Here is a 14859-nt window from a genome sequence, read left to right on the forward strand (position 1 = left end):
CCCACTCGATCCACTGACTGATCGATGCTCGATCGATCACGCTCTCCGCCCGCTCCGCTCGGCTGTGCTAGCTCATATATATACCTCGTGTCTTACGTGTTTCCTTTTTCCTCGCTAGCTTGAATTCGTCGGCTACTCCCTCCCAGCTCCACCTCCACCTCCACTGCCTCTAGCTAGCTTAATTTGCTTCATCAATTAGTTGCTGCTTTTGCTGGGTTTTGATGGATGGATGAGCTAGCACCACCCTTGGCATGCACTTGATATATCTCTGCATCCCCTCTGCGTCCTTGCTGTCCGCCTCTTGGATGCCTAATCACTCTCCCCCTTTCCATTCTTTCTCTTCTCTTGCTAATTATTTAGCCGGTGTACAATATACTACTGTTATATTCCTTTTTTTTCTCTCCTAATATTCTGCGTAATTATGTTTACAGGGTGTCAACAGCTCACTGGTAATTCATAACTTTTGCTAAACCTCCCATGTCCGGCTAGAGGGGAGTGCTTGATGAAAGATATATAAGAGTATCCCCAACAGTTCATCTAAATTTGGTTTTGGATGATCATCTAAAACATATTTATCATTTATATCTTTGTGCTCTAGCAGATAATCCATATATGACAAGAACATCCAAATATGAAGTTTCAATCTTCTAATATGGATGACATCCAAAAATTAAAAAATAGAGGATGAGATGGATGTTCTACTTGAGCTTAATTCTTACCATTCATCCTCTATTTTTCAAACAAAGGATAAGATGGATGTATTATTAGGATGCTCTAAGTGGTATGCTCTAAGGGGTAGGGTTGCTGCCAATGTTCTAAATCTCCGGCTAAGCCTCTTAGCCATATAGTTGAATATATTTTAGCAGTTTTCAAAAATATTATGAAAAAATTCAAAATGTTCATAGGATTTAGGTAAAAGTTGACATATCACTTACTTGATTGCACACAGAGTTCATCACCAATTCAAATTTAAAGTTCATCATCAATTCATAGTTCATACTTCATACTTGCTTTCTATTTTTTTTTTTTTGGCCACAGCTAGGTTCGGCTATATTCAGCTATTTTAGCGGCTATCTCCGGCTAAGTGCAGCTATAAGCATCCGATTATTAAATATTAGCATTAAAGTTGAAGTATCCTAGTTGTTCCCTCTCCATCCGCTATCTTCGGTTATAGCGGCAACTATAGCCGAGGATTTAGAACATCAGGTGCCGGAGAAAAATAATGCACTAGGTTAAAAAAAGGGTGGTTCATAGTTTGATAACCCTAGTGAGTTACAACAACTGAAAGAGATACGCATATAGACACGGCAGCTATAGTGACGACAAAATAGTAGACGCAATTACGAAAGCAGGTATATAACGATACCATTGGCTAGTGCGTTGATTGCATGATAGTAATAAAACAACATAGTTGATAACCAATAACCGAAACAACCGTACAAAAGGTACCATCGATTACAGACAATAGCATAAACCAACATATGTCGTAGTGGAAATTAATTGATATCTACAATAACGATAAAGGGGTAGTGTCAACACAAGTCACCAATATAGCAACATCACACAATGCTCTTATAGTACTCCAGCAGCTCATCCATATATGACATCTGAAATTTCTTAAATGATATTTACACTAGATATAAATGATCTTATACATGTAATTGTCTCAAGAATTTCAATAATATGACAGAGCAATGAGTTTCATGAACATTTCTGTTTGCTCAAATTTATATTCACATCGACATTATAATGTTTTCTTATGTATATACACTCTATAATTCGTGTTGATAGTTTTGGTGATGTCATAGGAGTTTGATGAATCTATATGGAGTACAATTTAATGCAATGAAGGAAGAAAGGGAGTAATTAACTTTTGCACTCCTTAAATGCTGCGCGCAGACGACGTGCAAGGAAAGACAAAAGATTAGCTTCCAGGTTGCACCTGGATGGCGACAGCTATGTGTGATTTGGATTAATCAGTTCAATCGGATTAGCCCCCGGAAAAGTCTCTCAATCCCTGCAGGTGACAGCCAGCATATGCGTCCGTGTTCTACGGAAATTTCAGAAGTACAATACAAATCTGATCATGTACCTATTGATCATTTAGAACACCTGAATTTTATAAGAATTTTGAAGAGATTTCATAGGAACTATCTTTCCAACACATATACGAAAACAAAATTGTAGCGAGATCCTAATAACTTTAGTTTTTTCACTAGACCACATGTCTGAAAGAAGATTTGCGAGTAGAAGCATTAGTCGTCAGAGAAACCAATCTGTCTTCTGACTTTCCTCTGAAATTTCTGTATTTCGATTTAGGAAAAATTGAATTACCATTGCCCTGAAGGCTACGCTCATCTCTAGTTTACGGAGGAAAACATGGTTTCTTTATTTCGAGGAAAGGGAAAAAAATCCATATGATGGATGGAATTCAAGCCATGACTGATATTAAAGACTCCAATCATGTTTTTTTTTTCTCTCATCCATCCGCAAACGCAATCTTCTCAAATTATACTCTATCATTACTCTATCTACTTTGTAAAAATTAACAATGTTCAAAATGGAGCAGATGACAAAGCCATCTTAAGGCTAGGAAGCTCTGATGACCTTGCGCTTTCTTTGCTAATTAAGCATGAGGTCATATAAACAAACAAGTCCAAAAAAATAGCTAATAATTAACCATATATACTAATTTATTCTCTGTTTGCAGCAGCAGCAGAAGCAACAGCTCCAACTCTAGAAGTCCCAAAATCTTAAGGTCTGAGCTTTTTCTTTAATTATGATTGTGTGACACCAGGCTGTCCGATGATATCATGCTTTCTTTCTCTGCATATATCGAATGATTAGAACTGGATTATTGGAAGGGGGACGTAGTGACTCAGATTTTTAGCTCCCAGTTGTTAATAAACTAGAATCTAATTATGATCATGAATGATTGTGTTGTACGGATAGCTAGAAGACGATTAATAGCATCTGCATAAACCTTTTGTAGAGAGCCTGAAACTAAAACTGTAGACACCACCAAATTCATGACACACTCTTGGCATCAGATCCATATACACGTGTAAAGATACATTTTTTTTTGTGGGGAGATGATGTTTTTAGTTAAGTATAATCGGGAAAGCTAGCTCACAACCAGCTAGATCATTATTTGGACGGCTAACAAAATGGATCAAAGGCCATTGATTCAGCAAGTTAAGCTAGCATGCAGGGTGCCACCTTCTTCTTCTTGATTTCAGACATATTTAACTGATCATTTTGAGCATTTCTTTATTCTCTATTGATAATTGGTGGTTAAATTTAGCTCATTAGTTATATATTTGCATATTATTCATGGGGCTTATGACGGTATGCAGTGCTAGCTTGCTGGATGGAGCAGAGCAAAATCAGCCTAGCTAGCTGGATGGCAGCTGTGACCTTGTTTGATTTGATTTGGCCTGCTGCCTTCAATTTTGTTGCTCTGTGCTATTGTGATTTGGAAGTTTTGTAGGTTCCCTTTTCGCTTTGTTCTGACAAAGGGTGGTGGTTTAAGTGGCAGTGGTTGAGCTGTTTATATGTACTCTTCTCTCCCAGGGCTGTCTGTCAGTTTGCCCCCATTTTGGCCCAATATGACACAGGTTTATGTGCTGCTTGGGCAAAATTCTTGTGTAAATACAAGAACAATATAACAAACGTATAGCCTTTTTGTTGAAAAATGTACAGAAGCCCGTCTAGCTCAGTCGGTAGAGCGCAAGGCTCTTAACCTTGTGGTCGTGGGTTCGAGCCCCACGGTGGGCGTGTTTGATTTTTAATATCGAGGTCAATTTTTTTTTTTTGCTTATGGTTAATAATTAAATTTTATAGATTATTTTTTTAATTTTTAATATCACTTCCGAGCTCACGAGGTCATATTTTGCTTCTACTTAAAAATTTAAATTTTAAATCTTAAATTTAAGAGATAATGCATGGTATGTCCTTGAGTTTGTCATAGTTGATGGTATATTGTAGAATATGCAAATTGTATAATTGGGCTAAAGTCATAGGCATAGCCAATTTTTGGATGTTTACAATCTTACATTTATAATATGATATTTTAGCCCTAAGGTTATTTTGGTTATTTGAATAAAATTGTATGGTACTAACCAAGGGTAATCTGACAGCACGGGTAAATCAGAGAGTTAATAAAAAATCGATGACATACTGCACAATGTGATACACTCAGTAGCAAATCGTAAAATTGGGTTAAAATAAGTGACATGCACTAGATTTTCTCTAAATTTAAAGTTGATTTTGAGATTTTTTATCTCGTAATTTATTTTCCGTCATTTGTTTTTAAATTATTAAGAACATATATATAAAAACCTATAAATTATTTTTACTCGTTAATAAGTTGTTTTGTTTATGGTTAATTTCACTGAAACAATAATGTTATTTCATGACCAATGCATTCTGTTTTTGATTTTTCATTTCTTAATTAAGAGAATCACTGCACTTTTCTTTTTCCACAGCTTTTCTTACTTAGTCAGTATATACACTGTTCATATTTTGATCAATGCGCAGTTTGTTGGGGTTTATTGATCCTGCTCCATTATAATCTGCACAGTGAGACGGAGGAGCTGATCATCTGACTACGTCAATAATTCTTCAGAAGCTAGCTTAGCTTAATCCCACGCTTAGTTGATCGATGATCATCACTCATCTTTTTCGATCGACTCAGAGCATTCGACGGATTGCAGAATGATGATCCATGGATGCGGATGCAGCTATATATCAGAGCCATGGTGCCAACTCCAGGTAGTCGTCCTCGTTCCCCGGAGACGAGGAAGGCACCTCCTGCTGCTGCTGTTGTTGATGGTGGCGGTCACCGTCGACGTCTTCCCCCGCTTCCAGCTGCCCCAGCAGCAGAGCCTCCAGGTCTACAGCCTCGCCGCCGCCAGCGAGGTCATAGCCAATAGGCGTCGTCGGCCCCGCTCCGGCGGCGTCGTGGCCGCCGCCGTTCCACGGGCTCAGGAAGCCGTCGAGTCCCAGCTCGATGTCGTCCAAGTCGAGGTCGATACAAACGGCCGGCAGCAAGTCGTCGTCATCCACCCCGGCCAACTCTTGCTGCTGCTGCTGCAGCAGTACCGCCTGCGGCGCGGCCACCTTATCAGCCGCCGCCGCCGCCGCCGCCGCCGCTGCCTCTCCTGCGGGATCGCCGTCTCCCGGTGGCGCGATCCCCGGTGGACGGCCGTCGTGGCTGCAGCAAGCGGCGGCGGCGGCGGCATGCTGCAGCGCCCTGTTGTTGTTGCACCGCAGCGCCTTGGTCCGGATCGGGCTGACGACCGCGCGGGGCTCCGGCGACCGCCGGCGTGAAGCGCTGCTGGTGGCCGCCGGCATGGTGGTGGTGGTGGTGATCCGTCGTCGCGTGGCCCTCTTGCTGAGGGTGCTGTTCCAGTAGTTCTTGATTTCATTGTCTGTTCGCCCCGGCAGCCTCCCGGCGATCAGCGACCATCTGCATGCATGCACGTCTTAATCACCAAAATTTTTCCATCTGGAGCAATTCTGACCAAATTTGAAAGAAAAAATTGAATGAATGGATGCAAAAGTTTTCGCTAGCTATGTACCCCCTCCGAACGTTCTCGAAAAATTGACACTTGCACTATTCAAGTTTAAACTTTAATCACTTGTTTTTTTTGGAAAACAAATGTAAGTACTTTGAAATATGTTGTATTATCAAAGAACCTAGCATTATAAATACAACCATGAAAATTTTATTTTTCATTGTAATATAATCATTTATATGAGATGGCCGTACATTCGAGAAATTGAGAGACTATTACAGATCTACAACAGTGAATACTGAGTGCTCCGTAACAGGTTAATTTGATGTTGCTTTGGCTGCGTATTAGTTGCAGTGCACAAAGTTAGCTGCACTTTTCCATATGTGAAAGAACAAATGCTACATCAGGGAGAAGTGATTGCGCCATTCATGTGCTCTTCCCTAGGCAAAAACATTGCCCTTAATTCTCTCTTTTGTTTGTGTGTCTGGCTTTAGGCATATATAGAAGATGTCTTGGATGATTGTACCTGTCATCATCAACTTTGCTGACCTAATAACTCTTATCAGATTACCCTTCTGGAGAGATAGCAGAAACAGCACTCTGACAACAAAAGGTTTGTTCTTCTAGAGAGACAGCTGATCTGGAAATTTGTACAGGTGGTGACTGATTTGGCTAAATTTACTGACCCAGGTGGTTCTACTAACCGGAGGCAATTAGTTGTTGGCTTGGTCATGCCTGTGTTGGCCTACTTAATTTGTCTGTTTGTCATCTCGTGGATCAGACAGATACTGTCATCAAACAAGAGAAAAGAACAGAAATTAAGCTTCATTTGCTAAACGGAGGAAGTTAATGGCCAGCGAGTCAGGATTCTTGATATATTTTTGTTTTGGGGAAAAAATAGCACCTCGTTGGAGTTTTCCGGAAAAGATTTGAAATTTGAAAAATAAATAGGAGTGTTAACCGAATCTGAACAATTCAAGAAAATTTCAAGAAATTAAAAAATACAGAATTTTCAGGCTAGCAGAAAAACTATCGGCAAAATTCAGACCCATGATTATTTCACCTACTGATCATATACTTATTCGCTAACAATTATTTTATATTTGCTTAACTGAAATATATTCATTTGAGTTGAACACTACTTAACTTCAGGCACTAGTTGTCTGCATCCTTCGTTCATGTCACTGTTCCCCTATAGAGTTTAGCACGAGTTTTCCGAGTCATAAAAACGTATACACGATCCTAACATCTCTCTAACTAACGTATACTTCTACAAGTTAGCAGCCTCATCTTTTAGCATTTCCAATTAAAAAGGCAAATGGCATATTTGCAAATAAAAGTGTGATATATGTGTTTTTTAGCGATCTAAAAACAAACAAACAAAAAATAAACTACTTTAAGGTTAAAAATTTAAAATTTGACTCATAAACGTAAGCAAAAAGAAGAGAGGAGGCCCAGGACGAGCAGAGAGTCATAGACAGGAAAAACAAAAGGAATTTGCATGATTTGTTCATCAGCACGGGAAGGCAGACAGGGATGCAGGGTGCAGTGCAAGCATTCTCAAGTAGAAGAGCACTGGCCTGTTGCCGAGGAGAGTGTGCAGCCTGAGGATGAGCTCCTCCTCGTCGCCGGAGATGTTGCCCCTCTTGATGCCCGGCCGGAGGTAGTTCAGCCACCGGAGCCGGCAGCTCTTCCCGCACCGCTTCAGCCCTGCAAATGCAACCATATATGGCACCCATCCATCCATGATCCATCCATGGCGTCTACATCTCATCAGTTACAGTTCAATCTCCCTGCAGCTAGCTAGCTAGCTAGCATAGCAGCTCGAAGAAAGAGAGGAGGAAGACGATCCAACTAACCGGCTCGGTTTGGGAGGGCTCCCCACTTGCCTTCGCCGTGCTCGGCGATGTAGGAGACCAGCACGTCGTCCTCCGTCGCCGTCCATGCCCCTCTGTTCAGCCCCTCCTTCGCGCAGCACGGCTTCCTCCCCATCTCGATCGCCTGGCTTAAGCTACTAGCTACCTCCAACACCAGCACCAATGTCAGCTTCAGAGCTTCTCTCCCTACCACTCTACCTGTGGAAGCAATTTTTTAGCACTTTTCCCCTCTAAAAACTGTTCCCCTCTACCTGTAGGCTGTAGCTAGCAGAGACGTCTGTGCGTGTATGATACAGGCAGCAGTGTCCCTCGTTACCATAGCTGACATCATTGATTTTTTTTCATAATGATCGTTTTATTCAAAACATTATGTAAATATAAAAAATATAAATTAAAATTAGAATTCATTTAATAATACATCATAATCATAAATAATAATTATATAAGTTATTTTAATAAGACGAATGACCCAATATGTATTTAAAAAACAAAGTTCTCATCTATCAACTTCAGGGAAAGTATAACTACATTTATATATTTGTACTTTCTTTCACCAAATCTCTTCAAGTGGGTATACTTCGGAGGCAGATCTTTTGATATTACTCCCAGGAATACAGTGGCTAATATTTGGATCCACGGGTGGTTGATATCACACATCAATAACTATGTTACTAATATGGGATAATCTCAATCTATGCACATAGAATGTGCTTTCTCCATTCTTTTCTGGAATACGTAAAAGATTTGCACGTCAAAATATTAATGCTTTGTTCGTTAAAAACAATTTAATTATTTTGGGATAGAGATAGTAGAATCGGTTAATTGTTTGTAATCTAACAACGCTATGATAGAAAGATCTAACCGTGAGCCAAGTATCTATTTGGAGATTTGGTGAAAGATAATCAATACAGAATACCGCACCATAAATTACATATCATAAGATGTTTTGGTAGTACATCCGTCTATACATATATACATATCATTTATATGAATCTAGTAAAGATGTAACATCGTATAATATGGAAAGAAGATAATAATTTAAGATTTATTTTAGTCCAACAAAAAGTAACTCGAGGTACCAGAACGTCGTGGTACCAAATCGTGATCGTTGGATCTAACAGTGCACATCCTCACATCCTACTCAGCTAAATCTAATGGTGAAAAATAATTTAGTACCTTAAGGTATCAGTACCTCAAGCTACTTTTGTTGAACCGGAACAAATCTCTAATAATTTAGTTGCTCCAAAAATCATTTCATCAAACGGTAAAGGGGAAAACCAGTAGTACGCTTGTGTTGAGGTGATTTTTCTGGCGGCACTTGCTTCAGTCGAGGGCTAGAGCAGAGATGGCGAACAGTCAGAGCGTTTGTTTGATCTGCTCGTGCCATCAGATCCTGCAGCGACGCAGTTTTGTGGTCTGTGTGTGTGAAGGTGCCGTGTCCGTGTTATCGTTTACTTGGTTTTTAGTAGTAGAATCAACAACAGTGCGGAGTTGGTAGAGTTCTTCAGATTGGTACTACAGATTAGCGCTTTGGCAATTTTCATTAGCGGTCCTAAGGTTTCTGTCGCTGGGAAGACATGGAGTGTCAGTTTGCCTGCTCGTATATATGCCTCATCCAGGCTGGGATTAGCTAGGCTACGTATACACATTGTAGAGTATGTTTTTTTTGGCCTGTATTTTTGGTCAGCCAGATCCTGTAAGATGTTTGATTGGATGGATTAGATGTGACTTACTGACTTGAATGGATATCGTACCCCTCACGTGATAGAGACACTAGTCGGCAACCTGTTTGTTGAATGGATATCGTTTGGTATTTTATAGAATATTAAAATTTTAACCTATACTATTTTTGAATTTTTTTGTCTCTAAACTTTGTTTTATAATTCTTTGTTTTATAATTCTAAAGAAACAAATATAGTTCAAAAATCAGAATTGGTAATTAAAAACTTTGTTTTACATAGAATCCATCCAAAGTACTAATTTGTACTCATGTCTGAAACTGAACTGCTAAACTCGGTTTGGATTCTCAATTTGTAGCTTCCTTGTAATTTAATATTTTTAAAAGTTATAATTAAATAAATATTTTTAGTTGTATTTGGTGTAAGTCTCAATATAGTTTTTTATATTTTAATATTTCCAAAAATCATAAGTAATAGACGTGGATATGTACTCAGCTGAGGAGACCAATTAAGATGGCTCATCACGAACGGGTTATGCATCTTTATTGAACTTGCATATTTCTTTCACACATGTGCCGACGATGCTTTAGCTTAGTCAGAGTAAAAGATAAACGATATATTTACAAATAAAAAATAATTTATAAATAATTTTTTTATATAAAGTAAAACGGCACATGACGACAACAGTGTCTGTCCGGCTTGGATGCGATGTCAGCTTCACTTTTCTTCTCAACCGTCCGATCCCTTCCAGAGCAAGTTCAATAGTATATCTAACTAATAGCTTCAATTTATTTATATTTAATTTATACAATAGCTAGCTATAAAACAAATACTACCATATCCAACATGTCATAAACACACTGTGTCTTGAAGTCTGTGCTATAGCTGGCTATAAATTTGTAGCTCGATGCCCTTCTCTCTTATCTCTTACTTATTTAAAATATGTTTGTAGCTGGCTTATAGCCTGCTATTATACCTGGGCCCTATCTGGTTTCTCTTGTTTCCGCGCGCACGCTTCCTGAACTGTTAAACGGTGTATTTTTTACAAAAATTTTCTATAGTAAAATTGCTTAAAAAATCATATTAATCTATTTTATTTTTAATAGTTAATAATTAATTAATCATATACTAATCTATTACTACGTTTTCTGTGCCGGATAACTTATCGCCTACCTTCCACAAGCCAAACATGGCCCTGCTTAGTGCAATAGCAAGCTATACGAGAGTTGTAAACATATTTTATAAAGAGATAAAAGAAGAGAAAGAGATAAGTAGTGGGCTACTAATTTGTAGTTAGTTGCAGCACGAGCTTCAAGGCGCAGTGTGTGTATGATATGTGAGACCATATATTAATACTTTATAGGTAACTATTGTATGAATTGACTATTAGAACAGGTATAATAGCAAGCCATAAGCCGCCACTAAATATATATATTTTAGTGAGATAAGAGATGAAAGAGAAGAGCAGCATGGATTCCAAAACACAGTGTATGTATAATAGTATATGTTTTGTAGATAACTATTGTATAAATTGGCTATTAGATTAAGGGCATTCCCAACCCATAACACTAGATGTAGATTCCATAAACTCTACATCATCAAGAAACTAGTACTAGACATTATTCTTCCAATGTAAACACCACTATTCCATACTTCAATTTAATGCTACTTATCTCATATGATATCTTAAATGTTGTGTAGAAACCATATCTCATGTAAGACATGGTTTTATTCTCTTTCCTCATTTATTCACTTGCCACATCATCTTTCATTCTAGATGGCAACTTATTTAATGTTATGGACACCATCCTAGTCATTGGGTTGGAATGCCCAGGCAGTCCCAATGGCTGGTTTCTTGATACCGTTTCCAAGAGAGAAAGAGGGCAATTAAAATGAAATAGAAACTACCCTTCCCAATCCATAGTTTTTACAGTAGCTTCTACAACATAGATAACTTAAATGCAACAAAAAATGAATAGATCAACTGTGGCAAGCAACTATATAGCTTGATTTATTTCTGCAGATCAGATGAAACATCTTGCAACAAAAAAACATATAGGAATACGATTCACCGCCTGGACTGCACATGCGGTTTCTCCATATATTAATCATACCAATCCAGAAAATAAAAGGTAGCAGGCTACGCATATAGTTTGCAACAAAATAACAAAAGTTCATGATATATAATAAGATATGGCATCAGGATCATCTCAAGTCCTGCAGCGTTCACAGCTTCAGCACAACATCATCTCAGGTAGGTTCACAAGTCCTCCAGAAGCCATCATGGTGCACAGCATCATCTACAAGCAAAAAATAAATCAATAATGATAAAAAATAAACATAGAGAACAAAGATAAATACAAAAATAGAGAATAAAATAAGCACAAACATTTATATCTCTAAAAATTGATCTACTAACAGATATGTACCTAATTATTTTGCCTATTTGAATTTCCAAACTTTTGCCAAATATGATCAATCAAATCAGATTGTAGTTGTTTGTACACTTGCCGATCATGTAAGGCAATGTTTCTATTAAGTACATCTTCCATCTCCGGATTTTCTCCATGAGAAATTGTAGCTTCTTGAACAAAATATTTGTTGGCTTCCTCATTCAAATCAAGTGGAATTTGCTCTATGTTCTTCTCATATTCAATTATCATGTTGTGGAGGATTATACAAGCAAGCATGATATGCTCAAGATCTCCTTGTTCGTATAGACGTGTTGGTCGACGTAAAATAGAAAAGCGAGACTGCAAAATGCCAAAGGCGCATTCAACATCCTTCCTTGCCCCTTCCTGGTGTTGTGCAAAAATTTTATGTTTTTCGGTTTGTGGTTCACGTATAGACTTCACGAAAACCGGCCACTCTGGATATATGCCATCCGCTAGATAATAACCAATATTATATTGCCTTCCATTGATAGAGTACTGCACCTCAGGAGCTTCTCCTCTCAGCTTCTCAACAAACAAATGTGATTGGTTAAGCACATTGATATCATTGTTGGATCCAGCAATACCAAAAAAGGCATGCCATATCCAACGATCATGCGAAGCAACTGCCTCTAGAATGATCGTAGGTACACCGTGATCACCGCGGGTATACATCCCCTTCCATGCATAAGGGCATTTTTTCCAGTGCCAATGCATACAATCAATACTCCCTAGCATGCCAGGGAACCCACGACGCTCACCAATTTCCATTAGCCGTTCGACATCGTGTACCGTTGTCGCCTCAAATATTCTCCCCAAATAGTTCAATCACTCCCTTCACAAATAACTTCAAACACTCTACTACAGTACTCTCACCAATCTTAATATACTCATCAAGCTGATCTGCTGGGCTTCCATTTGCTAATTGTCTTATAGCAGCAGTGCACTTTTGAATTGGAGATAGCCCAGGACGATTAACAACATCAAATCTTAAGGTGAAAAATGGAGACCACTCACCGAGTGCATCGACAATGCGTACAAACAGGGGCCTCCTCATCCTAAACCTTCTACGAAAAATCGTAGAATTGTAGATAGGATTCTGCATGAAATAATCTTCCATAAGCCGCTGATTGGCTTCTTCACGAGGCCTCGACAGATATCTCCTTGGGCCACTGTTTCGTTTCCTCCCTTTTTCTAGCACTTCAATGTCATGACTCAATTCTGCAACCATTGCGTCTTGCATATCTTCTAATACTTCTTGCTCTGCTAGAAATTCATCAATTGTGTATAGATCTTCTGGGTCTATGCAGCCATCATCAGCATGAGGTTCAGCATCACTCGGTGGTTGGTGAGACATTAGGAGTAGGCAAGATGAGATAGAGAGATATGTTGGCTGTGCATATAGAGGTGCCCACTGTGCATATATAGTGGGCTAGCCGTTCATACATATAGTGAGCTGGTAGTGTTCACACTAATATTTCAGTTTTGGTAAGTAAATACTGCAGTTTCAGTTTCAGCAAATAAATATATAGTTGGATTGCAATGTTCACATTTAATTTTCAGTTTCACATGCAGTTTTCAGTTTCTATTTCTGCTAAGAAGTATACATATAGTGGGCTGGTAATGTTCACACTAATATTTCAGTTTCTGTAAATAAATACTGCAGTTTCAGTTTCAGCAAATAAATATATAGTGGGATGGCAGTGTTCACATTTAATTTTCAGTTTGACATGCAGTTTTCAGTTTCAGTTTCAGCTAAGAAATATATATATAGTGGGCTGGTAGTGCTCACACTAATATTTCAGTTTCAGTAAATAAATAATACAGATTCAGTTTCAGTATATGTTCACATAACCACATCAAAAATGAACATACAACTTACAGTTGGAAAAAGCTAGTGGACTTACCTTAATTATCTGAAGCAAATAAGGCCAACCTCATACTCTCCAATGCTTTTTCCCTCTCAGCCAAAGCATTAGCATTCATGTTGTTTGTCGGAGCTAATAGTAGCTCTCTATAAGTGTCCAGCATTTTGCACTTAAGTTGTTTTTCTGCTGCTTTATCATTCAACCGCGCAGTTTCCACCTTACTATTTGCTGTACTTACCCAAAACCCAAGCAGAGGCTGGTGGACTTACCTTATTTAGTTTGTACACCAATAACATCTTCTTCCTTTGTCCAGTTCAAACGTTTCTCAGTCCGAGCATCATTTGAATCAACATCAATTGTTTCTTTGTTTTTTGCATTGCTTCCACTTGACGGAGTTCTTCTAGAACTTGGAGTTGGAGAAATTGTTTTTGTCATTGGTGTACTGCCAACAAAGTAGAAATTTTCTGGACTATGATTTTCATTTTGTTGGTCAATTGGTTGGTTTAACTGCAACAAACCACCAGGTAGGTTTACCCTAGAACAAAAATCATGATTTCGGCATAGTGAACAAAAATCTTGTGAGAGTAATCTCAGTACAGGACCTCACTAATACTTATTGGCATTTGGTAGTATCACTGTCAACACAACCATACTAATTTTTGCATGGTCCCTTCACATACAAACTAAATAGGCTATGACTAAACACGCATGATCTCAGTGTTACGAGTTGCAAGAAGGGAACAAATCAAATGTGCTATGACTGTCACACAACAGGGAAGAAATCAAATATGAACAAATCACTAAACTTACCCAGATGAATCTTGTCTAGAGGTGGCCCCAAGATATGATGTTGACCACCATGAAGGAACACCAGCCACGTGACCACTATGGGGGACATGAACACCGGCGACCAAAGAAGGTGTTACATCATCATTAGCGGTCGGATCACCAGCGCTTTGCATGAAACTCGAACTGAGATTCCTTGCTCGGGGATTCATTGGCTCAGAGATTGGGGATTTGGGATATTAGCTCATGGAAATCAGGGGAAATCCACAGAAGAAGAATAGGTCAGGAGGGGATTTGGAGAGAGGTGTCATTTGGGAACTCCACGGCCGGGATACAGTCTGTTAATCACGCTAGTTGCGCGCGCGCGGGGGAGGGGGGAGCGAGTGCGGCAGCTGCGAGCGCGGGAGAATCTTGACGGGCAGAGAGGCGCGCGCGGGAAGCGAGTGCGTGCGCGAGAGCTGCGGGCGCGAGAGGTGCCGAGGCGACGACGACGCATAGGATCCAGGAGGAAGAGGATAGAAACTACTCGAGTCCTCCCAGTGCTATTTTTCTAGTTTCTTCGCTTCTTGAACCTGGTGAAGACGTTGAGTCTTGGTGGAGAAACGATTTTTTTGTTTCATATTCTCTCTCCACATTAAATCTATTGCCACCTCAACAATTTGCTTAGCTGTCACCTTAATTAAGATAGATAGAAACTA

The 14859-nt window shown here is 39.2% G+C and overlaps 2 protein-coding genes and 1 non-coding gene across 6 annotated transcripts; 1 reads left to right on the forward strand and 2 right to left on the reverse strand.

Moving 5' to 3' along the window:
• Positions 1 to 3704: 3704 nt before the first annotated feature.
• TRNAK-CUU lies at positions 3705 to 3777 on the forward strand. Its single transcript has one exon. It is a non-coding gene; the product is annotated as a tRNA-Lys (tRNA).
• Positions 3778 to 4455: 678 nt separating this feature from the next.
• LOC102713813 (anthocyanin regulatory C1 protein-like) lies at positions 4456 to 7550 on the reverse strand. Its single transcript, XM_040522560.1, has 3 exons — positions 7379 to 7550; positions 7100 to 7229; positions 4456 to 5470 (listed from the first exon to the last, which is right to left on the reverse strand). The coding sequence occupies exons 1-3, from the start codon at positions 7509 to 7511 to the stop codon at positions 4750 to 4752; spliced, it is 984 nt and encodes a 327-aa protein (XP_040378494.1). The 5' UTR covers positions 7512 to 7550; the 3' UTR covers positions 4456 to 4749.
• A 3440-nt stretch (positions 7551 to 10990) lies between these two features.
• Positions 10991 to 14693, reverse strand: LOC102714086. Of its 4 annotated transcripts, XR_001549817.1 has the most exons (3): positions 14186 to 14693; positions 13645 to 13817; positions 10991 to 11375 (listed from the first exon to the last, which is right to left on the reverse strand). XR_001549817.1 is itself a non-coding variant. In XM_015835014.1 (2 exons), exons 1-2 carry the CDS (start codon positions 12862 to 12864, stop codon positions 11326 to 11328), a joined length of 390 nt encoding a protein of 129 aa, XP_015690500.1. In that variant the 5' UTR covers positions 12865 to 13387; the 3' UTR covers positions 10991 to 11325. The 4 variants fall into 4 exon arrangements, 2 of the variants coding, with proteins under 2 accessions (XP_015690500.1, XP_015690499.1); XR_001549816.1 differs by lacking the exon at positions 13645 to 13817; XM_015835014.1 differs by lacking the exons at positions 13645 to 13817; positions 14186 to 14693 and adding an exon at positions 12525 to 13387.
• Positions 14694 to 14859: the final 166 nt, after the last annotated feature.

This window comes from Oryza brachyantha, chromosome 3 (assembly GCF_000231095.2).
Source record: "Oryza brachyantha chromosome 3, ObraRS2, whole genome shotgun sequence".
In the NCBI taxonomy this organism is placed as follows: Eukaryota; Viridiplantae; Streptophyta; class Magnoliopsida; order Poales; family Poaceae; genus Oryza; species Oryza brachyantha.

Coding starts and splice junctions, on each gene's coding strand:
- LOC102713813 (XM_040522560.1), bottom strand. CDS start 7,511: ATGGGGAGGAAGCCGTGCTGCGCGAAGGAGGGGCTGAACAGAGGGGCA. Junction 7,230..7,378: donor AGCCCTCCCAAACCGAGCCG/GTTAGTTGGATC, acceptor TTGCATTTGCAG/GGCTGAAGCGGTGCGGGAAG. Junction 5,471..7,099: donor CACACTCTCCTCGGCAACAG/GCCAGTGCTCTT, acceptor GCATGCATGCAG/ATGGTCGCTGATCGCCGGGA.
- LOC102714086 (XM_015835013.1), bottom strand. CDS start 12,278: ATGGAAATTGGTGAGCGTCGTGGGTTCCCTGGCATGCTAGGGAGTATT.